Source organism: Strigops habroptila, chromosome 1 (genome assembly GCF_004027225.2).
Source record: "Strigops habroptila isolate Jane chromosome 1, bStrHab1.2.pri, whole genome shotgun sequence".
NCBI classification, from domain to species: domain Eukaryota; kingdom Metazoa; phylum Chordata; class Aves; order Psittaciformes; family Psittacidae; genus Strigops; species Strigops habroptila.
Window position 1 is genome coordinate 88,904,504 of NC_044277.2, and position 23,679 is coordinate 88,928,182.

Genomic DNA, 23,679 nt, shown 5'->3' on the forward strand with positions numbered 1-23,679 from the left:
CACTTCACCTGCTACAGTACTGTGCATTTCATTTATGTCAAGAATATGTACAGTTAGGGTTCATTCACCTCATTATTTTGTTACATCTACTTTACGGTTAACCAGTCTCTCTTGGAAATAATAAATAACTGTTTTTAAAACAATTGCAGCTTTGCATTCAAAAGATCCACTTTCAATTTATAGGAAAAAAATATTCACCATTTTTATAAACTGGCTGGCTCTCGAAAATAGAATTTAGACTCCACCAACTCTCTTTGTGCTTGGCAAGATTGATTTTACACTGCCTTCCATAAGTAGATTACCAAAGCAAAATGAAACATCTTGGGCTTTATCTAATGCTTTGCTTCACCAGCCCTACCAAACGTCAAAATATATGAGCAAATGTTAATTCTCTTTGCGGCTTTATTGTAAACACCTCCCTCTTAACCACCTCAATTCCTGCCTGAGCAAAAAGGGAAAAAAAAGGGGGGGAGAGTGAGGGAGGGAAGGAAAGAGAAGAGAGAAAAATCAGCCACCACCACCAAAATATCATGAACACTTAAAGGAGACCATCTCTTTAAAATGCCTTTACATTCTGAACCACGTTAGCCACCCTTCCTATGATATAATATAATCCAGCCTGATTCTGACTTCACCTACTCCCTGGGCCAAGGAAAACAGATTCGAAGTCTGCAGTCTCTTGTTTTTACAGCCCATCTCCAAGATGCACACTCCATTTTTTTTTTCCAAAGCAAGCTTTCCTATTTTACAACCGGTTTCCACAAGAAGAAACTCAGGATAAAAATTTCAGACCCTTATAAACCGACACAACCACCTCCAAATGTCAATCTGTGCATTCCACTAAAACACGAACCATCAATCAGAAATAATCTGTCTCCTGCAAGATTTCACTAAAGTTCACAACCGTGAGATGATTTTGTTGGCATCGACTATGGAGCTTTTCTTTTTTCTTGAGGGGGAGGGAGCACCCAGCTCTGATTCACCAGTATATAATTTTTTTCATAGCACCTAATTTTTGGTATTTGCTTGATAATTATTCTTTTTAAAACACCTTTCTCAAGATGTTTTTTCTTAATCTCTGCTCTGCATTTGGACAACTACATGTACAAAATATTATAGGCTTGTAATTCTGCACGCTACATATGAACATAAATAAAAACCTAGAGGTCAACATAAATAAAATAAAACTTTATTTTTTTTTTTAAATAAAATTATGTTTTGGTTAAAGAAAAGATAGTGTGTCATTTTGTTAGTAGTACAGACAATTTTTTATCCAAAAGAATACATTGTGCTTTATTGTGTCATTTGTCTGAATACAGACTCAGTGGAATATCTAAATGATACCCTGCTCTGAACTCCAAGTTGAAAGTAAGTTTTTATTATACTTGAGGGAAACAATGGGTTCAGCTGCTTATTGCAAGGAGCAATTGTCAAGGGAGAGTTAAACTCAATTACTGTAACCATACTGAATAAAAAATACTGCCAAGAACAAAAATACGCCTGGGTAAAGACAGCCACTGAATAAAAAAAATCGACATAAAGCGTATCAAATATTTATTTATCTGGGCAACAAAGGACTATGATACATTGATAGGCATGGAAACTACTGCCGGCACAACTCAATACAATACAACTATAACTGCTTCCAATATGGCCAGTGGAAATACAGGATACCAGGTGGTCCCAAATGTTTGAAGTTCTTTGGGAAAAAAAAAAAAAGGAAAAAAGAAAACAGAAAAAAAAAAGGATAAAAACAAAAGAAAGGGAGAAAGGAAAAAAAAAAAAAAGAGGAGGGACAGGAAAGAAAAGCTAAATCTTGTTTTAAAAGACAATATTAATTTATTGCTCTGATGGTGCTTTCGGGAGAAGGACAGTGGATGAAAATAACTTCTTCTTTCATTTTCCACAACACATAAGGGTTGTAAAACCACCAACATGTTTAAAAACCTTGCCAGGGTCCAACATCACTTTATTTTATCTTCAATGAGAAACTAAATGTCATACTAATTATATATAAAAATTCATGGTTTTTTATTTGTTCAGCTGCTTCATTGTCGCCTTTAACATGCTACAACAGGGCTAAAAATGATGAATCCCAGAGAAAAACCCCCAAAAAACCTCTGATATCTAAATAAGTACCATGAACCACATGATGAACTAAGAGGGGAAGATTTAAAACCCACTAAACAAGAGGTAAACGAGATCACCAGATAAATAAAAAAAGGCTTAAAACAGACTCACCATATTTACAATTCCCATTAAATTACACATAAATAAATATATACATACATGAACACTGATTCCCTTATATAATAACCGTGAATCGTGTTGCAATAGAAAGTTCAAGTGGGTCGCTTTACCTTGGACAGGAAAAAGTTCTACAACTGAAGATATGACATGGAACTGCTTGTGTTTTGTGTTCAAGTTTATTCACAATACTGATAAAATGTCATCAGTCCTTTTTGCCTTTCATTTGTTTGCTGCTGCTGTTGTACTTTTTTCGCCTCTTTTTTTTTATGTTTTTCATTTTTTAATATGGCTACAATCTTAACTGAAGTTTATGTAAGGGAAGGTGGTGATTCAGTCCGGTGAAGCTCATAGAATTTTTAAAGTATTGTTTATTTCTTTTTGTTATTTTTTTTAATTTTTTAATATATTTTTAGAAAAAAAAAAAAAAGTCCTTTTCTTTTTTGTTTTGTTTTTGTGATTTTTTTTTTCCTCCTTTTGTTTTATTTAAAAAAAAAAGTTCACAAACTCAAGACAGAACTTTTTTTCCTTTGCTGGCTCCGTCCCCCTGTTCTGTTCTCTTAGGCTCCAAACTGGGGTTAAAACGGTGGTGGCAGCAGAGAGAGGAGGGGGAAGTTAAGAGGGAGCAAATGGAAATGTGGATGCTGGGAAGGGATGTGGGGAGAGGGCAGAGCAGTCCTGCAGAGTCAGAGAACAAGATTGGCAGAAGGACGCTCATTCTGTTGCTGTAGCCTGGGGTGCTGGGTGCAGGGGAGAGGGAGGAGGGAGATGAATGGATCGATGGGCTATGAGGGGGAAGGGAGAGGAGTGGGGGGGATCCTCACTTTCGGTGTTTCTCCTCTTTGTCGCCGCTTTTGGTGCTGTTGTCTGTGTGGCTGTTGGGATTGTTGCTGAGGTACATTTTGTCCATGGCCTTGAGCGCCTCGGTGAGATAGTTCTGCAGGGCAGTGACGGCAGCGCACACTGCCGGGCTCCCGAAGCCGTGCGAGATGAGGTTGAAGTGGGTCAGGCAGCTCTGGATGCCCGGCTCCAAAATGGGGTTGGGCCGCGAGTTCCCCAGGGGAGATCGGTCCTGAGCCAGCAGGTCGGTGAACTCTTTACAGATCTGTCTGTAGCACAAATGGAGCAGAGAGACGGAGGGAGGGCAAGAGAGGGGGAAAGAAATGAACCATCACTGGCGGCAGCAAAGCCTCTGCATTCTCCCTGCTAGATTACACAAGCCTCTGGATCAAGGGGGCTGCTGCCCCTGAGCGCACACGCGCTCTCTTGCCTCTCCTTCTCCTTTCTACACATCCTTCCCCCTAATTCTCACACGCACAAACCTCTTCCCTTCAGCTCACATGCACACACTAGCACACACACACATCATGCCCCAGCCCTGGCCAGCACACAGGCAATTAACAGGCACACAGATACGTGCACCTCCCTCATCGCAGCTGCCTGCATCCTCCCCACAAACACATGCCCCTGCTCAGCTGGGTTTTGGAGCAGGCACAAGGTTTAAAGTTCCCCAGCAGGGCAGAAGGGAGTAGATGGGGTGCGATATCCAAAGGGATTTATCTGTGTCTTGGAAGATACTTTTTTTGGGGGGAACTGGAGAGAGGTGCGGGCCTCTTCCTTCACAAGGCTAAAATATGTCTGTGTGTGAGGAAGTAACAGTGAGGGCAAAGAGGGGAATCGAGGCTTTAAATTAGGGTATTCTGAGACATCTGTGTATGTACATCTCCATCTTCAAATCCAAAGGGACCTTCCCACACAGGGGAAGGCTGACACTAACTGGGGTCTGGAAATTTCCTTCCAGGGAGGTGGGAAGAGAGGATACGAGGGCACGGTGCAGAAGTTAGGTTAAACCATCCCCTCACTGCACAAATGGTTGGGGAAATAACACACCTTATAGCAAAAGAGCTCGGAGGCATGTTGGAACATTTTGTATTCTAAAAACCCGCATTAATGTCTTCCAGCCATGAAGCGGCTCCCATCTTCTGCCTGCATCCTCTGGCACTGTGCCCTTTGGTGACACCTCCATTGGTAATTAAGGGCTACTAAACAACCCTTTTCATTTCCAGCAAACATATCAAAACTATCTTTTTCTGTCCACATGCCACCTGGAAACCTAGGCAGCCCCACCAATGGCAAAGTCCGCTAGCACTTTAACTGCATGCAGATCGGAGTTTAAAATATATTTTTAATATCCGAGTACTCAGTGAGTAACAGAGCTGCTTAGGCAGAAAGAACCATTGCCGATTTTAATGAACTCAAATCAGTTTAATGTGCTGGTTCTATTTTACTGTCAATGGGAAGGAAGTTTTCCCCTTCTACCTAAATTAAGAAGCTAAGTGAAAAGGCCTGGAAAATGTTTTGCTCTGAAGAATTACTGCTTTTTCTTTAACTAAACATCCACCCACAATTTTCACGGCTTGCTTTCAAGGTAATCTGCACAAACTTACTTGATGCAAACCAAGCTGGGTGATAGAGTTCTCCTATAGCAGGAGGGCAAACACACCCCCTCGCCATTTGCAAACCCATCAGCCACTGGCTATGTGGCAAATGCTCACAAATAAAAGCCCCAAACCCGGGTTTGTTGCCCACCCCTCACTCCTGAGCAACACACCAGAAAGGTAAATGTCTTACTTTGTAGCTAGAAGCATGTTTTTTCTTGTGACTTGCTCGTTTGGATCGGAATGTTGTCGGTTGAGAAATTCAGCTACTGCTTTGGCAGGAAATTCTGTCTCACAAACGTACCCAAAGTCTCTAGCTAGATGTACTGCTTCTCCTGAAAAGGGAGGCACGAGTGGGGATGGGAAGAAAACACACGGCTCATCAGTACACATTGCACAGAGAAAAACATCCATTAGAAAGAGAAGTGGGCTACATTCTACTTGGGCTTTTCTTCTAAAAGGCTTGGACCTTTTTTCCTTTGAAAAAGGTAGGGTAAGAAATGCTAATCACGTCTTATCTTGCAGGAGTTTTCTTTGCTTCAGTCAGAGCAATGCAAATGTGTATTTTCATGACAATCCTTACAGGTAAAAAAATTCTTATGCGAGATTTCAAAGTTTACATTGACTAACAGATACTTTTAGACAGGCAGGCTCCATCCATCTCGAATGTGCGCTTAGATTTACATATCCACACCTCTACACAGGCATTTACCTACATTTCATTCACAGCTATTCACTCTGGAAATGTTTGTGTGCCTCAGCCACCTCTCTATACTCTTTTGCAATGCATCAATGATTAATATTGATCATAATTACTCCTAGAGCTCTTCTAAATAAAATGCATTAAACAGCTAAGTGTTTAAAATTTAACTTGATCGCATATAATTATATGTTCACCCCCAAACGATTAACCATGAGAATTTTAGGGTCATTCCACTGAGTCTGTCTGTTTTGTTGATTTTCAAATCTTTGGTTTTAATTTCCTGAACCAGTTGGTTTTTACTGCAGGGCTTCCTGCCATTAGCTCTAGCTCCGGAAGAACGCATGCGCCAATTAGAGCTTCAAAGCCTCAGTCCAGTGAGCTTGTTTCCATAAAATGGAGCGGATCATAAACAATAACAGTACTCTAGAAACTGCCTCATCGCTACAGGACTCAAAGCCACAGCAACGTTTATACTGTCATCCCCCCAAAAATTACCCACCATCGCGAAGTTATCTGGAGATGGGCCTCTGGTTTTGTTTTGGTTTACAAAAAAAATCATTCTTTTAAAGCCATTGTATATGAAAGCCAAACAGAACAATAGATTACCATAAAACCTGCTCCATATTCATTAACATCACAAAAAATGTCAAGCATCTACCAAATCTAGACTTTTTACAAGTTTTCGCCTCGAGATTTTCACTACAGTGCGTGGATGCGATGGCAAAGCATTTTCAGAAACACAAAAACACAGTAATTTTCACGCAGCATAAATATAGTGGGGCCGCTAATCCTGGTGTTTAAATAAATTGAAGCCTGGCATCACATAGCACTTCTTTCCCCATCCCTTTGAACATGAAACATCTCTCGCAGAATGCAAAGCGACAACAAAACAAAGCAACAAATTCCCTCCTACACATCCAAACTTCAGCAAACCTGCGCAGTCCAGGCTGAGCTTAAAAGTGCTTTGCAGACTGAACCAGTCCAAAATGCAGTCAAACCCATAAGTGAGGGGAAAGGACAAGGATCTATTTGCTAGCTTTGGGCTTACTTTGTGCCAGGCTGTGTGACACAGAAACTGCGTCAGAACTAAATGACTGCAAACCCTCAAGCTTCCCACCTCCCGTTTCTGACAGCACAAGGTATCCCAAGGCATTAGACATTAAGTTGCACCTTTTCTGGCCAGAGCAAAGCAGAAGAGAATGATATAGCCAAGGGAACACATGTTCTGAAAATGAGAACCAAAAGGGAGTGGGGGCTGGTGGTGGTTCAACTTTGAGGCTTTCAGGACACCATTAATTCATGGCTGAGGTCAAGGATTCCCAAATTAATTCAGGAAGTAATGGTCACGCATTTCTCAAATGCAGATGTCAGAAAACTTAAATGATTTACTTTTATGTGGCTGCAGGCTGGGAGGGAGAATAAACTTAAAGTAGCTGCAGTTTCTGACATTTAAAATTGCTTGGTTGTCCACCTGTGGCAGAACGAGAGCAGCGAAGCATTAGAGGCTCTGCTACCCGTAACTTCCAACTCAACACTTTGGGGTCTCTTACAAGGTTGAGGCCACAATCCCCATGAGCAAGGATCCTTCCCATGCTGCTCCCAGTGAGATCTGCTTACTCTAGGAAGGGATTACTCACTTGAACAAGGGAGCAAAATAGGGCCCTGAAAACATCTAGCTCAGAGACTTAAAAGCAAATAAATGGTAGAATGCAACACTGAGTCTGTAGAACTCACACGATCCCGCTTCAGGTTAAAATAAAAAGAAAGGCACACAATTAATATTTTTTCTGAGGCACAGAAAATAACACCTTTCCGATTTCCAACAAGCAGCACTGACTCCAGGGGAAAAAACCCCAAAACCAACAAAAACCAGAACACAACCCAACACCAAGTCTTCTCCCATTATGCAAAAGCAACAGGCATACTTTCCAAAGGAGCCCTCCAAGTCACTTACCCTCCACAAGTGACGTGAGCAAGGTAACGTTAGCAGCTTTACGCCTCCCGGCTGGCAGGTTTAATCCTATTTTGTCCAGTTTCTCCCGCAGAGATCTCCCTCCGTTTTTAGACTTCGCTCTGCTCCAGACAGAAAGGCATTAAGAAATTGGGCTGCTGAGGGGCACCCATTCCCACTTTGTGTCCCTGTCATGGATCGCCCCATCACCTTCCCATAGAGAGGAGTGAAAGCGTGGGGGAGCATGGTTATGGGGAGCTGAAAAGCAAATGCTGCTGAAAGCAGTCTTGGACATAGGGATGGGGCTTTGGGTGGCTTCATGTCTAGGGAACAGGGGCCCTCACTAAGGTTTGGATCAGCCTCCAGGCCATTGGGGAGCTCTGACCAGAGGCAGCTATCAGAGCTTTAAGGTAACATAGACCCGGGGTACCTTCTTCCCACAGACCCAGGCAGCGGTCTAGGCCTTTATGGGAGGTGTCCAATTTATACACCAGTAGCCCCCACTACTGCCATGGAGCATCACTGCCCTCTCACTTATCCCTCCATGGCCCATCTGTGGCTTTTCGGCCAAGCCAAACCAACCCAGGCTGTGGAGGTGGGAGTTGGCTTAATTAATCCTGGATGCTATTCCCTGCCCGGGAACTGCGTAATTGCCTGGGTGAGGCCACAGGCCCAGGGCAGCAGGGTGGGTGCCAGTGACGGGGCACCCACTGGCAACCTCCCCCTGTTACAAGGGTAAAGGGGTGATGCTGGGGTTCATCACCGTGATGGGACAGTGTGTCCGGGACATACACAGAAGGCTGTGCGTTGCCATGGTTACAGCCCCCCCTCTCCCCCGGCTGGCTGGCAGCGCTGCCCCAGCGGCCGCGCACACCTCGCCCCCTAGCGGTGGGCGCCGCGACCCCCCGCACCATCAGCCGCTGCCGCCCCGTGCGGACTCTCATCATTATCATCATCATCATCATCATCATCATCATCATCCCCCTCCTTCCTCCATCACTCCCTCCCTCCCGCTCGCCACGGCAGAGCACGGCCCGGCGGCAGCGGGCGTTATCGGTCGCCAGCCCGCCTCCCGCCGTTCCCCCGCCCCTCACCTCCGTAGCACTCCGCCCAGCAGGGAGGCGTTGAGGCACTCGGGCGGCGAGAGGCGTCTCTGCACTTCCGCCACCGTGACCTTGTACTTGGAGGTGGAGCTGAGCAGCGAGAGGCGGCCCGGCACCGAGCAGAAGACCTCGTTGGGGTTCACCACCCCGCCGAAGAGCGTGTCCTTGTTGATGGGGATGGAGGAGACGGCGTTGTTGTTAGACTTGGAGAGGGACACGGGGCCTGCAGGGAGGGAGGAGCAGGGAGGTGAGGGTCAGGAGATGGGGAAAAGGGAGGGCACGGGACGGGACGCCGCCGCCGGGCACCGGGGCCGCTCGGTGCGGCCAGCCCCGGCCCCGCACCGCCTGCGCGCACGGGGGGAGCGAGGGCAGGCCTGCGGCAGGGGTACCCTCGGCTCGCCGAGGGAGGGGAGCGGGGCAGCCCTCGTCCCTCACCACGGGAATCCGAAAGGAACGCGGCGGCCCCGCGCTGCCCCTTTTCCCCCTATCCGGGAGCGTGGCACGCCGTCGAGGGGGGGCGAGTGCTGGTTGTTAAAGCACGTCAGTACCGACCGCGTTAGACGTCACGGGCAGGGCTGGCCCGCAGCGGGGAGCCGCCGACTGCCTTGCCCTCGACCCGTGCCGGGAGATGGGCGCCGGACAGGCTCCCTCGGGGGCCGTCCCGCCCGCCCCGCGCCTCCCCGGCGCGCAACTTTTGACGTGGGAAAACACGTAACGCAGCGGGGAGCCGGCACGCGCGTGCCCCGGCTCGCGCTCCCCCCAAATATAAAAGCCTAGTCCCTCCCCGGGGCGGGCCGTGCCGCCGTTCGGGTTTGCGGTGCCCGCCGGCCCCGGCCGTGCAGCCGCCTGACCGTTTCACACATGCACACACATGCACACCCCGCCGCCCGACCTCGGTACTCTTTCGCGGGCGCAGGCAAACCAAGCGGGGGGCTCTCTCCATTTTGGATAGATCGCTTGTGACATTAATAGCTCTGGGAAGGCTAATAGATACAACAGGAGTTAAACGAACTCTTGAGATTACTAATAAAAGAGCCAATTATCATGTCGACTTGGAAAGAGCATCTCTTAAGATTTATCCCGTGCACATCTAATTTGACGTGACAAAGGCTTTGCAGAGGGGAGAGGGGGATTAAACTTTGGGCTCGCTGACTGCACAGCGGTTAGGGTTACGGAGGAGGGCTGCTCTGCTCAGCACCTTGCTCCGATGGCGGCCGGGGCACCAGAATCCCAGGCGGGCACACGGCCGCGGCACCCCTCGGAGCGGGCAGTGCCTATGCCACGAGCGCCGCGAGTTTTACTCCACCAGCAGCTCCCTGCACGGGATCCAAACGCAAACCACTCGCTTTCCACCGAGACCCTCTGTTGCAAATTGCCCTGTGCCATCTTTCCCAATCCTTCGGTCACCCGAAGAAAACCGGGAAAAGAAAACCGAGTGGAAACACACCAGAAATACTTTGCGCGATTTGGGGACCGGCTTCCAAGCAATGCCATTCCAAGTGAAGCAAGCACACAAAGCCAACGAAAAGCAAACCGCCTGCCTGACAGACACACACCAGCTTCCAGAAACCGGCCCCTTGCTCTCCAGCAGCCCACCTCATCACCGCCGCGATTTAAATAAGAAAACCCGAAGAAGGAGGAACAACGTTTTGTTTTCTCATTCACAGCCCCGTTTACCAACAACGACTAAACCCCTCCGACCGTTCAACCAGATGTGTGGGGCAAACCATGGAACCGAATTGTTCCCTAATGCACTAAAATACCATCTCAGATTTTCTAGATCATCTACTATCACTTTTCCTCGTTAACGACAACAATAATTAAAAGACCCGGCAAACGTGGCCACGTAAGAGGGCGGATTTTGACCCGCATCGCCCGTTTTCTTTCTCTGCCTCCGACCTCTTGGCCAACAGTACATGCCAGAGGAAGAAGCCCGGGGCCGGGGGGTGGGGGGAGGCCGGGTAAGTCCTCCCTGCCAGTAGTCCCCAGCCTGTGACGACATGTTTGGTATGCGCAAGGAAACGGCTTACCTTTCTTAATTACAGTTTGATCTGGGATGTTAATACCGGGGTCTTCTACGTGCTGCAACAAAAGGAACAGGCAGGGATGTAAATGTACAACCACAACTAACGGCGGGGGGGTGGTGGGAGGACCTGAGGTGAGGGAGAAGTTGTGGGCCCCCACCCCAGGCACGGTGCAAGCAGGGAAAAAAAGATCCTGCGGCAGGGAGCAGATGGGATTTAGGGGGGGATTTCCTTTATCGGGAGGAATCCTGCATCCCTCCCTGCTCTTCCCCAGTTCCTCAAGAAATAGAAATAAATGATAAATCGCCCACATGCCCCCGGGGCTTGAGCGGCCGAGCCCGACATCCGAGTGGCCTCCAGCTTCTGCCGGCTCCCTCCTCTCCCTTCCCTCTCCCCTTTTCCCTTCCCTCCTTCTCCTCTTTTCCCTGGCAAGCAGTCCTGGCCCTTCCCCACCGGCGCTGCGCCCACGGGAGGGAAAGCACAAAGGAGCGGGGAGCGGTGGGGTGCAGGGGGGGGTCCCACGCCGCCCCACGCACCCCCGGGCTCCCCCACTATTGTCCCCTCTCAGGTTCCGTGGTGGCGGCTACAGCTGGGGTTCGCGCGGCAGAGCCACGACGTGATTAGAAAGTCAAATGAAATCATGTTTTCTAATTCCAAAAACTGACAGGCAATATAATGTCTGGCTGTGTTTACAAATTAACACCAGTGCTGCTGAGATAGAAGATTTCGCAATCGTTACAAAACCCAGGCATTACCATTTAAAAAACTATTACTTCCTTCTCTAGTCTTTGTCCAACAATAATACTGATTCTAACATTTTCCATTCTGTCTTGGATTTATGCTCCTGTTAATTGTGCCTGATCTCAATGATTCCGGGTGGATGGTACTAAGTTGCTTTATTACAGGTTTTATTATACTCAATGCTCTCATTTGTAACTTGCCTAAAGTGCTTCTGGATTTAAGTATAATTAAATTGAGAAATGTTCAGAAATGACTACTGCTGCAGTTCTTGTGTTTTAACTATATGGGGAAATATGATCCCTTTATGCATGCACCCTAAACCCATAAAGTAAATGTAGTGTGGCATAATACTTTTATTTGTGTTATTTCTACACATATTCCATACAGGGAGGACTGTTAAGTTTAAAATCCCACGGAGATATTTATGATTAAATAATTTTCAACGTCTACTTGATTTTCTTAAATATTTAGCAGTCGTTTTTATTAAAGGTTAACCGTTGCAGCAACGGAAAAATTCAAAAATGACCCTTTCTCGACCCAGATTTCAGTAAAGGATTTTTTCCTTTTTTTTATTTTTTTTTTTTTAATAACTATACAAAATACTAGTTAAAGATACATCCTCTTATTTTTATGCCTTGGTGCATGCAGTCTGCTGATTCAGTTTTACAGAGAAAAAAAAATTTGGCTGGGCTGGTTTAAGGATTTAAACCAGATGGCATTTGGTTTTCCCGAAGTATAGCAATGCTATTAATTCATAGAACTGCAGAGAGAGGAGGCTTCCCGAGTAAGCCCTCCGCCACAGAGCACCATGGAGGAGAGGGAGAATTCAAGAGAACATTTTAGGTCATGTTCCTCCTTACAGCAATCAGGGGCTTGCAGTCAACAAATTAGTTTATTCTTACTATTGCCTCCATGTTATTTTATATCAGGTTTAGTGAATCGACCCGCTTTTAACGGATCCAAATTGCTGACTAAATCCTCCACTTTGGGAAATGTATGCGTTTATTGCAAAACTGCTAAACATAACCAGCAATTTTCTGTGGCTAATTTAGCCAGATGAGGGCTGTAATAAATTCACTATTTTCCATGAGTATAATTTACAAAAGATTTCAAAATGACCCCCAAAAATAGGTAAGTTCATCTGAACATTATCCTTGCAACACGAAACTGTACTCATTAAACTGTCAACGAATATATTATTGTAATATTTGATCCTGTAATTTGGGATGGCATTTCAGCAAAAATCACATCCAGATACCACACTTCCCTCCCTCCCTCTTTCCTCCTGCAAGTCGGGCAGCTTCAGCCCCTCAGCACGAGCTCTGTGGGCTTTGATATATTTATTGCCATATTCTAATTCCATTTTCAGGGAGAAACCCAGAAAAATGAACTTTGATCGGGACCCATCACATTGCATAAGGCCACTTGCCTAACCGAACAATAGCCCTGGCTTGATTTGTAAATAGCCCGTGTGCTAATGTCATGCTTAATTAGAAATCATTTTTTAAATCTGTATGTATCGATAACAGAATTAAGTCCCCCAAATAATGCATCCTCCAATGGACTCCCAACGTTTAATTTAATATAGGGTGTAGCAGGTCTGGCTCGAATTTGATAACCTATAGCTAATGATTTATGAGGTCATCCCTTCACACCGCTACTAAAAGAAGGCGGCAGCATTTTAGTATACCTCGTCCCTGATTTGTCAATTAATTCCTTTAGAGAAGAGGACTGCCCGTACCCCCTCACAACTTAGGATGGCATTATCCCGTATGTCAATTCTGTAATCACAGGACATCGATTTTCCCTTCTTAGGCCACTTTCACCCAGTTTTTTTTTTTTTTTTTCTTTTTGCTTTCTTTCTTTCCTTCCCCCTTTCTGTTTGCCTGGGAGGACATTTAATGAGATCTCGCGTTTCAGACTCGTGTTTTTCCCAAGGCAGTGAGAAATCCCCAAATGCACAGCCCTGTGGTGATATTATATATTCTTCCAATCGTAACAGCTTATTGTCATTGAGAAGGAAAGATATTGTTAACGATGACAGTAATTTGATTTATTTATATTTTAGCGGGCGCTTTAGCAGGGAGGCGTCGCACAGGGACGGGCTGCAAGAACCTATTGTTCTAGGTGGGGGCTTCGCCTTTCCCCTGGGGGGGTGTCTCTTCTTCCCTCCCTCTTCTCTTTCGGGGGGTGTCCCCCTCCATCCCCCCGAAGTTGGGCTGCCGCGGGGTGAGGGGACAGGGGACGGGGGCAGCAGGCCCTGGGGCAGCATCTTTGCTTACCGGCACGTCCTCGATGGCGTGGGGGATGGAGTGGAGGGGCAGGTCAGCCAGCCCGGAGCCCAGCCCGTGTGGGGCGTGCAGCAGGTCGTCGTGTCGCCGGTAGTCCCTGCGTGGGTCCAGCCCCGAGAGCTGGTGGGGCAACCCCCGGTGCGTGTGGAGGAGCCCCGTCTCCTGGCTCTGCCTCTGTCCCGGCCATCCCGGGTGCTGGGGCTGCGGCTGGGCATGGAGGGGGTTGAGGCTGTAGGGGTCGTTCACGTGGGAGTAGGGGTCCTGAGACTGGGGGTAGATGGGCTGGTAAGGCGGAGGGAAGTAGGGGGGCTGGAAGTCGGCGTTGGGGGTGTGGGAGAGCGGCGGGGCGCTGGTGTAGGGAGACTGACCCACGGTCCCCAGCTGGGGTAGCCGGGCTGTCCCGTTGCTGGTACTGTCGTGGCGCTCCTGGGGAAAAGGGGGGTGACGAACGGGGGGGGTTGGGGGGGTGAGGAGGGGGAGGGGAAGGAGGGGGAGAAAAGAAAAACAAAGATAATATCAAACTGTTTCTTCCCAAAATCACCTTGCAAATTTTACCTATTGGGCAAAGATGAGCAATTCGTCCGCTCCGAGGCGGAGAAGAGCAGATCTGGGGGTTTCTCTGCCTCTGATTTCCCTTCGCACGCAATTAACAAGCAGTCTAGCTTTTTAAAGAATAATAATAATAATACTAACGGCAACAACGATAACAGCAATAATAGCAATAATTACAACAGGACTGCTTATAATACTGCAGCGATACAGCGTGGACTCCCGATCGGGCCCCGGCATTTCAGGAGCAGGTATTCCCCGCAAATAAAAAGGAAAAAATCATAAGCGGGCATTATTGAAATAATAATTCTCCCACGACCCGAAACCCTCCCACTGGCCCTGGGCAGAACCGAGACAAATACCGTCGCTGGCATTACCGGTAACGCATCCCAAGGAAACCCTCGAAAATCCAAGCCCACTGCCATTTTGTTACTAGAAGACGCCGAAATAGGCTTTAAACAAACCAGTCGTTCCCCCCGCGAGTTTTACAAATGTTTCGGGGCGAAGGTACGGCCACGGGCCCCCACCTACGGGGAGACCCACCACGGTGCCCGGCCGAGCTCCCCGCTCGCCAGCGGGCCATTTGGGATCAGAGGGAGCGGCGGCGGCGGCCGGAGCAGCGGAGGAATGCGCCGGGCAGCCGGGGGGGAGCTACACCCCAGCCCCGCCGCCCCGGGCCCTGACGGGCAAGCGGCACCGGAACGCTCCCGGGCCCTTCGGCACGGCTCTGCCGGCTCCCGGAGCCGGGCAGAACAGCCCCCAGGTATGTCCGGGGAAAAAGGCATGGCCTCCGCGGAGGAGGAGGAGGGTACAGGGGAAAGAGCCACGATCCCGAAAAAGGGAAACGAGAAAGACGAAAATATCCCGTTTGCAGGTGGCAAGGTGAGGAAATGGAAACAGTAGGGTCCAAGGAAAGGTTTTTGCCTTTCTCTCGAAGCAGACAAAAAAAGAGAAAAATTTTAAAAAGGAGGAAAAAAGAAAGAATTAAAAAAAAGGGGGGGGCCTAAACCAACGAATTTATAAAAATGAAGGAAATGCAAGGAAGAAAAATGAAGGAAGGAAAAAAAGCTCTCTCCGGAAAGCTGCGTGCGAAACCCCGACCGCCACCGCCGACAACAATAGCAAGCCCCAGCACACACCGAACCCCCTCCGAGAGAAACGCGAAGCAACTCACCATAGCCGAAAAACTGTGCACTAACATCTGCGAAGAGTCGGGGGTTACAAGTCAAGGTAGAAAAAAAAAAAGCCAAAACCAAAACCCCAGAAGAGGCAGAGGAAAGGGACCGGCGGAGCGCGCAGCCCCCGGCGGAGCCCCGCGGGTGCGGGCGCGGCACGGGCGCGGAGGGAGCGCGGCCGGAGCCCGGCGCTAGGCGCGAGCGGCGGGACCGGGGCGCCGGGGCTGCTCCTGCACCGCGGGCGCACCACTATAATCCATCAGAACTTGCACCGATCTCTGCTGCCCTTCATCGGGTGTTGCCAAGGCGAGCTCTCTATCCTGGCGTAGTGTGAGGAGTCAAAGTTGGTTGTTTTGGTTTTTTTTCCTTTTTTGTTTGTTTGTTTTGCGCTTTTTTTTTTTTTTGCCTTTTTTTTTTGTTTTGTTTTTAGCGTATGTGTGTTTGTTTCTTAATCCTTTTTTTTTTCTTTTTTTTTTTTTTTCCTCTGTCTCTTTCTTTTTCTCCTTTGACTTAGCTGCTGCTTCACTTGAGCTCCTAATAACAGATCTGCTGCCTTCCTGGAGACTCCTAATAGCAGATATTCATGACTATTAATATTACACGAACACTTAATAAGGGAAGAATGGCTGGAAATCGAGCGTGAAGCGAGAAGGCAACTCAAGGCAGAGCCTGTTCTAAATGACGTCCATTGAATGAAGAATCAGTGTATCTAATCAGAGATGGGGGAGAGGGAGAGGGAGAGAGAGACAAAAAGGGAGAGAGAGGGAGCGGGAGAGAGAGAGGGGGCACATGCTGCTGCGTCTGACGAATCACAGGGAAGGGGCAACATTTTAAAAGGTTGCAGGGCATGCAAAAGTGAAAGAGAAAGAGATCCGGAGAGAGGGAGAGGGTGGGAGCCAGGAGGGGGGTGCAGGGGGGTGGGGTGCGGGCAGAAGGAGAGAGGGGAGGGGGCGCGGGATCCCCCCTTCCTCCCGTTCTCTTCCCCTCCCTTCCCTTCCTCTCCCCCCACCGCCGTCGCCTCCCCATGCCCCGAGCCCCGCGGTCCTTCGCGGGCGCACCTCGGGCTGCGGCTGCTGCGCGTAGCCGGCCTCAAAGCCCAGCGAGAAGAGCGGCTGCTGGCTGCCCGCTTGGCTCTTGCCGCCCTCGGCCGCGCCGCCGCCTTTGCGCGGAGTGGGCTCCGCGGGGCCGCCCCCCGCCGCCGCCCCGTCCATGCCTCGACGGCGCCCCGCCGAGGGGCTCCCCGCGCCGCTGCTCCCGCGGCGGCCGCCCCACGCCGCCGAGCCGGCTCGCCTCCGTGCCCCGCGTCCCGGAAACCGGCTGGGAAAGTTTTTTTGGGTGTCTCCCCTTCTGGGTGTCAGCCCTCCTCCTCCTCCTCTTCTTCCTCCGGTTCGAGCCCAGCGCCGAGGCCGGCGGGCGCCCAGGGCGAGGGGGCTGGGGAGCCCAAGGAGCATCCGCCGGGCTCCCCGCGGCCCCCCTCTCGGAGGATCCGGGAAAAGACGGGGGGAAAAGGCAGGAGGCGGCGAGGCAGGGAGGGAAGGAGGGCGGGAGGGACGCGAGCGGGAGAGGGAGCCGGGAAAAGAGGCAAGGCGAGCGCTTCTCCCGGCCCAGACAAGCCGGGGCTCCGGCGCAACCCGTCGGACTGGCTGTGCAACTCCCAAACAACTCCCTCAAACAGGCACCGCTCCTCCTCGCCGCCGCTGCCCCACCGCAGCCGCCGCGCCGCCGCCGCCCGGCCCCGCGCTCCGCCCGCCTGCTCCGGCCCCCGGGGCTGAGCGAAGCTGGCCGGGCTTTACTCCGCTTTCCTTCCCCCCCATTTTTTTTTTTTTCCTTCTTTCCCTTTTAAAGGCAGGTCCTACCCCTGCCAGGGCACAGCCACCCTCTTTTCCGTCCCCTCTGCAAGTCACCTCGCCGCCGCTCCCGAGCAGAACGAGGAGCAGCACCGCGCCCTCCCGCACAACAGCCCGCGGGCTGCGGCGGAGCGGCCGCTACCCCCGCCGCGCTCGGGAGCACTTCGGTGCAAAGTCCCGTTAGCGCAAGGCAACAAAAGCCATTGGCGATGAAATCCACACGCTCGCACGTGTGCACGCTTGAACACTGAGCCTGGGGGAGGAAGGAGAGAGACACTCTCTCCTTCTGAAATCCAGCTGAGCAATATATATATGCACACACATATATATTTTTTTTCCCGGCTTAATAAATAAATAAAAACAGACCCCTGACACTTCATTCCTAGAAATCAAAGAAATCAAGCATCCGCCAGCGAGCGTATCTAAGCCCTCAATTTCCGCACCGGGAGACAGCTTTATCCCAAACTCCTCGATCCGGGACTAAACCACCACATCATTTAGTCGCCGGCGAGCCTGGCCGGTCCTCCATCCCTTCCCTAAGCTCCAGCATCGCCCGAAGCAGCGGCAGGGTCGGTTGGGATCACGGCCCCCCCTTTGCCCCAGGCGTGCCCGTCGGCAGGGCTCCGCCGAGGCTGGGGGCACCTTCCCGCGTGGGTCACGACCACATAACTGCGTTCGTTTGCAAAGTGGAGTCCTTTATTGGGCGGTGTAAACGCGCTGCACAGCCAACTTTTGCGAAACGGGTGACAATAATATTCGTTGGTTTGAGACTAGGCATGGGTCCTGGGCATCGCTCTTCTTTTTCCTCTTCACCTTTTTGTCAGATTAAAAGGCACTCGCCTCTTTCTAAATATATGGATGCACACACAGACACAGAGAGATGCACGCACACACTCGGTGCTGAACGGCTCCAAAACCAAATCAGGGTGGATTTAATTTTTTTTCCTTTTAATTTTCCACTTGGAAAAATATTATTTTTCGAACTCGTGGGAGTGTGGCCCTGAAAATTAGGAAGCTGGGGAACACCGCTCGCAGCCCTGGGATTTCAGTTCGGCAGCTGACCACTGCAAATTTGTGCAGCTCGGTATAATCGACATGCCGCTACATCCAAAAGATTGAATTGAAGCGTCGATCCTGAGCCAATTTACTGGGATGCCTCGGGTACCTGGCGTTTAGGAATAATTCTCTTCCCTTTGTCTCTTTGCCCTTTCATTCATTCATTCATCGGTCCATTCATTCAGCTAGCCAGCCACCTATCCATCCATCCATCCATCTGGATGAGTGTAGCCTCCTAGAGCCTTATCTACAGAGGATCTACCTATAGCCCAGACTGATGCTGGATCCTGCTTGCCTTTCCTCATACACTTCCGACAAAGCCGGTTTTCCACAATCCCCGAAGTTCCTGGGGAAGGACCCCAGCCCCTCTCCAGCTGCAGGACCGCACGGAAGCCTGGCGAAGGAGCAGAAGTTTTCCTAAACGAAATTGGGAGTCGGAGGGATGCTTCAGGCTCCCGCTCGCAGCTGCGAGGCCGGGGCTCTGCCCCGGCCAGAGTGAAGCGCTTACCTCACATTCCTCATACTTGATATTATCCGTCAGTTTCCAAAGCATTTTCATGGATTGGCGTGAGAGAGAGAGGGAGAGGGTTTGGTTCTGCCTTTCCCTGCGGTGGCGGCGTGGGGAGCGCGGCTGGCGGAGGCTGCGCAGCGCTCCCGTCCGCGCTCGGAGATCTCCCTCTAATGGTGGAAACTTTTCCCTTTTCCAGCTCTTTACCCACAACCTAATCGCCTCATTAGCATATCAACAACAGCCCAATTGCTCGCCAGCACAACAACCTGCAGCGATGGACACAGGTAGCGAGGACCCACGAGCAAAGAGGGGAAAACAAAAAACAAACCAAAAGCAAACAAAACAAAAAAAAAAAAAAACCCAAAAAAAAAAAAAAAAAAAGGGACAAAAAAAGAAAAAAAAAAGAGGAAAAAAAAATAAAAAGGAAAAAAATGCTTTCTCCAACCCGCCGAGCCCTTGCACAGGGGGCAGCGGGCCCTGGCTGTCTTCCTGCCTGCGGGCGAGCAGAGCTCGCCGGCCTCCGCTCCCCCCGCGCCCCTGCCTGCCAGGGAGGAGGGGAGGAAAGCGGCCAAAGAGGCGACCGTCCCTTCATCTGCAGCTTTTGGGGCTAGCCATGAGCCACCCCCTGGCTTACTTCTGCCCCTCCCCCCCCCCCTTTTTTTTTTCCCAGGGGTTTTAAAGAAACCAAAACGAGGAGAAATGAGACTCGGGTCTTGCTCTAACGAGGTTATTGTCTGCGGAGTCTCCTGTTGCCCTCTGGATTTGGTTTGATCTTTTTGGTGGATATTTGAAAAGCTTTTTTCTTTTGCAAACTATTTGGTTCCTCTCGGCTCTGTTGGCTGTTGGGCTTCAGGAAAAAAAGTAGCCGAATAAACCCAGCATAACCTCCCAGAAAGAAGTAGATGAGCGGTAATGTGAATGCAGCAGGAGCCAGAAAGTCTTGCAAGCACTTGAGCAAAGGGACAAAACAACGACCATAATAAAACTTCGGTACTTTCTTAGGTGGAGAGCTTCGTTTGCTTAACAATGTGCCGCTAAGCGGGCGCTCAGACCGCCCTCCCGGGGGGCTGCTCTTCCACCCTTGTCCTCCTTTACGTCCTCGGGTGCCCAGCCTGTATCCATTCACCGAAAGGCTTCGTTTTCCCCTCTCACCGATCCCGCGCAGCTCCTAACGGGGGACCGAAGCATCCCTTCTCCCTGGGCCCAGCTCCCCGGGCACTCCCCGGAGTGGGGCATCCCCACGGGAAGGGAGGGCATCTGGCTGCCCTGTCGCTCCCCAAAACCCTCTGCCAACCGCAGAACCTGCCCTGTGGGCCCGGGGGACCCTGCGGCCCCTCCGCCCGACCCTGGGAAAAATGCACTGCCTCCAGCAGCCAACAGCCCCTCCGCTCCGTGGGGAGCCACTGCAGGGCCTGGGGGGCCAGGGCACGCGTCCCAAAGTCGGGAAGGTCGGCAAAGCCTGCAGGCTCCGGGCCTGCTCTTCCACACACACACATCTACATCCTCAAAACGGATTATTTTTTTCTTTTATTCTCTTTCCCCTTACCCCCTCACCCCCTCCTCCACACCCCGATGCTCTTTTTCACCAGCGCTTTTGTCTGCAAGTCGCAGGAGAGTAAACTGTTGGTTTTACTCCCATTGAGGTTCAAATGGAACTGGCAGATTAAGCCTAGTTAATGCCCCCGGGGGGGAAGATGAGAATAAGAGGAGGGGCGGCAGATAACTAAGGGGCCCATCGCCCCTTAGCGCCGTCCTGGCGGAGCCGGGACAGCCTCCCACCCGCGGCCACTCGGGACTCCCGTGGGCCAAAGGCCTGGCCCTTGTCCCTCCTCTCCGCCAGCTCCAGGGTGTGGGAGTACTAAGGGAAGGAGCGTCTTTCCGCAGGAGAACCGCACTGGGACTCGGCTCCTGCTGTCTGCGCACCGTGTCTGCCAGGCTGGGACCCTCCGCCGGGCACGGGGTGGAGGGGCAGTGGGTATGGGGCGGCCGCAGCGCCGGGGAGCGGGAGCACGGAGAGCCGGGTTGTAAGGAAAAGTCGGGAACAAATTTCAAGGCAGATAGCCTCTAAGTACGAGTTGGCTTCAATAAAAAAAAAAAAAAAAAATTAAAATGCTCTTTTGATCGCTTTTCCGCACCAACATGATAAAAAGACGCCAGTTCTAAATGTAAAAAAATAATCAAAAATAAATCTTGGTTTACTGCATTCTCCCTCCCCCTCCTTTTTTTTTTTTTCTGCAGACGACTTATTGCTACCCTAAGAAATAAATAAGACAATCCGAAGAAAGACTTAGCAGAGAAATTTGAGTGGTTGAGAGCAGAAAAAGCAGCTAGGCTCCCATCTTCAGCTGGACTGTCCGGGAAAAAACAGTGGTTTTCGACAATAAGAGCCCGGGTGTTTGATCGGGACGGTTCTTCTTTCCCTGTATTAGCCGGCAAATCGCGGCGGTCCGGCCCGAGGGGACAGACACCAAGGCGCTGAAGAGATTTTCAAGTGTCTCCCGGTTTGGGAGCCGCCGTAGCTCCACGCGCGTAGGCTCGCCCGCGGGACCCACAGGGCCGGGCCGGGGCCGCGTTTTCCCCACCCGGCCACTCTTGCTGATGGGTGCTGCTTTTCCCTCCAGCTCACCCCGCGGGACTGCTTTCCACGGGCGCTGCCGCTGCGTCTACAGCCGGGTAGGACCCGACAGCGTCCTTTATCCATGGGACAGGCTCAGGTGAGGGCTCACGGCGACGTACGCCTGCAGCGCAGGCCCCGGGCTATGGGGCCCGCCGCGCTCCGAGGGCAGTCCCGGGGCCCCGCGGCGGGACGACTACCGCGGCCGCCGGCCCCGGGCGGAGGGACGGCGGGCGGGCACACGCCGCCCTTCTCCGGCCCACGCTGCTGGGCAACTCAGCCCCGGGCCGCGCCGGCCCCAGCGGCGGCGGAGAAGCAACCCTCGCCCCTCCCGGCCATCGTCCCGGCCCGCCGCTCTCTACCTGTTGCGGCCGGGTCCCGCCGGTGGCCGGGGGCAGCTCCCAGCACAAGCAGCCTCATAACCGCCAACTCCGGTGTCAGGTTTGTCCCCGCTCCCTGCCGGCCCGTCACCTTTCCCGCTCCAGCTGTGCCTCCCGTCCCAAAATAACAATTACCACCCCCCAGGGCAGGAGGGTCGCCTTACCTGCCAGTCCCCCATTTTGGCAAGGATAGACATCCTGGCTGCAGGCTGCGGATCCCAAGGTTCCTGCTGGTCATGGACTGCGAGGCCAAGCCACCCGCCCGAGACGCCTATAGGTAAATCCTCCCCCTTACCTGCGCCGGGACTCTCTCACCTGGCCATAAAGAGCTGGGTGCTCCCTACCCGCGCCTGCGCGCTACTCCCGCGATGCCTGCGCGCTGCCCCCCGCCGCCGCACTCCCACCGCGCCCGCCCGGCCCGCGGTCCCCCGGGGTGCATCGCCGCCAGCCCCCCCGGGCATCTCCCGACCGCGCTGCAAGCCGCCCGCTCCGCTGCCCCTGCGCTGCTCCCCAGAACAGGGTGGAGGAGGGGGGGCTCTGCTCGCCCCGGTGGCTGCGGCCGGGTTGGGCGACGGACGAGCTTCCCTCTTCCCCCGGGGGGCGGTAGGTTTCCTCGGGGGGCAGGTTGCCAAGCGAGAGTGAGCGCTCGTAGCAATAATAATAATAGTAGTAATAATAATAATAGCAGTAACAACCCCAAAAGACAAAACAGCAGGAGAGCTGAACTTGCCCAGGTGGGTAACGGAGGCGCTGCAAGTGGCCGGGGGAGCCCAGGGGGAAACAAAGAGCCCCCCAAAATGCATATGTTTTCTGCTGGGGGCGGGGCAGCAGCGGCCGGGGGGATTTGGGGCCCGGCGCGGGGTGAGGAATGCTGTGGGTCCCTCGGGGAAGAGCGGCCTGCGATATCCTGTGGCCCTTGTTGGACCTCCCGTGTCCGCACCCTTGTCCCCGCCGTGTGTTTTTTTCCCCCCCTCTGGGTTTCAGGTGCCGAAGTGCCCTGGAAAGTTGCCAGGGTGCAGCGCAGCTCTGATTTCACGCCCCAAAAGAGAAGGAGCGCGGCCCCTGCCTCAGCTCCAGGGGTTGGGCACGGTGGGAAGCAGCACTCCAGCTGCAGGATTTTGGGGAGGGATGCAATAAATTGCCCCTTTGCAGTTGCACAGCAAGCCCCTTTGCATTTCAGAGACAGGGGAATGTGGCATCGTGTCCTAAGTGTGTGTCACTTTGAGGCTTCCCAAAAGCCGGAGCTCCTTGCCCCCCACCTATGTGCCTGTGCTGGGCCGGGTCTGGAGTCCTGGGCTGGTCTCAGCCTCCATTGGAGGGAAGGGGAGCACACCTCTCGCCCCACCCTAAGAATCTGGGGACAGAGACCTTGCAGAGGGAGGTCAGGCCGTGTTCCCAGCAGGTGGCCAAGCGGGAGGCGAGAGCCGGCACCCGCAGGCCGCTCTCGCCCCAGGGAAACGCTGGGGCCGCGGACAGGTGAACCCTGGATTCCTACGCGGTTCCGCTTCCCACCCCCAGCTCCAGCTACCCGGGCTCGGCGGGACCAGGCCCCTTCCGCAGGGACCAGCGGGGCGGAGCGCGGTCAATGGGCCGTGCGCGGTGCGCTGCCACCGCCGCTCCCAGCGCCGGCCCGCCGTGTACAGTTAGCGTCAAATTACAGCAATTAGCCGGGCACCGGAATTTAATTACCCAGCCCTGCCCCTTCCACACGTACCCCCCCTCCCCTCCCCATCGTTCCGGTGAGGCTCCTGCTCCGGGGAGATGCGGAGCAAAGGCAGAATGGGAGAGAGATGAGGATGATGAGCGAAGACTTCGTAGCTTTAGGACTCTGCCGCTTGTCCTGTTCCAGGTTCCCGGCCGCCCTGCCCCTCCGAGCCCGCTCCGGGAGACGGCAATTTTAGCCCCGTAAAGATAATTTAAAATGATGCTTTTAATTATTGTTATTTTGCGGGAGGGGGGAATTAATCCGATTTCAAGTTGGCTTTTGGCGAAACGTTCCTGGTAAACTTGGGTGCCACGTTTCTGTTGTACTTACGGTGGGGATGCCTC

General features: G+C 51.9%; 1 protein-coding gene across 3 annotated transcripts; it reads right to left on the bottom strand.

Moving 5' to 3' along the window:
• Window positions 1-1,531: 1,531 nt before the first annotated feature.
• Window positions 1,532-21,899, bottom strand: TFAP2A (transcription factor AP-2 alpha). 3 transcript variants are annotated; one of them, XM_030492181.1, is made up of 8 exons: window positions 21,795-21,899; window positions 13,867-13,924; window positions 13,490-13,765; window positions 10,473-10,524; window positions 8,434-8,665; window positions 7,343-7,461; window positions 4,879-5,020; window positions 1,532-3,356 (listed from the first exon to the last, which is right to left on the bottom strand). In XM_030492181.1, the coding sequence occupies exons 1-8, from the start codon at window positions 21,866-21,868 to the stop codon at window positions 3,068-3,070; spliced, it is 1,242 nt and encodes a 413-aa protein (XP_030348041.1). In that variant the 5' UTR covers window positions 21,869-21,899; the 3' UTR covers window positions 1,532-3,067. The 3 variants fall into 3 exon arrangements, with proteins under 3 accessions (XP_030348041.1, XP_030348021.1, XP_030348031.1); XM_030492161.1 differs by having other exon boundaries at window positions 13,490-13,924; XM_030492171.1 differs by lacking the exon at window positions 21,795-21,899 and adding an exon at window positions 15,222-15,301 and having other exon boundaries at window positions 13,490-13,924.
• Window positions 21,900-23,679: the final 1,780 nt, after the last annotated feature.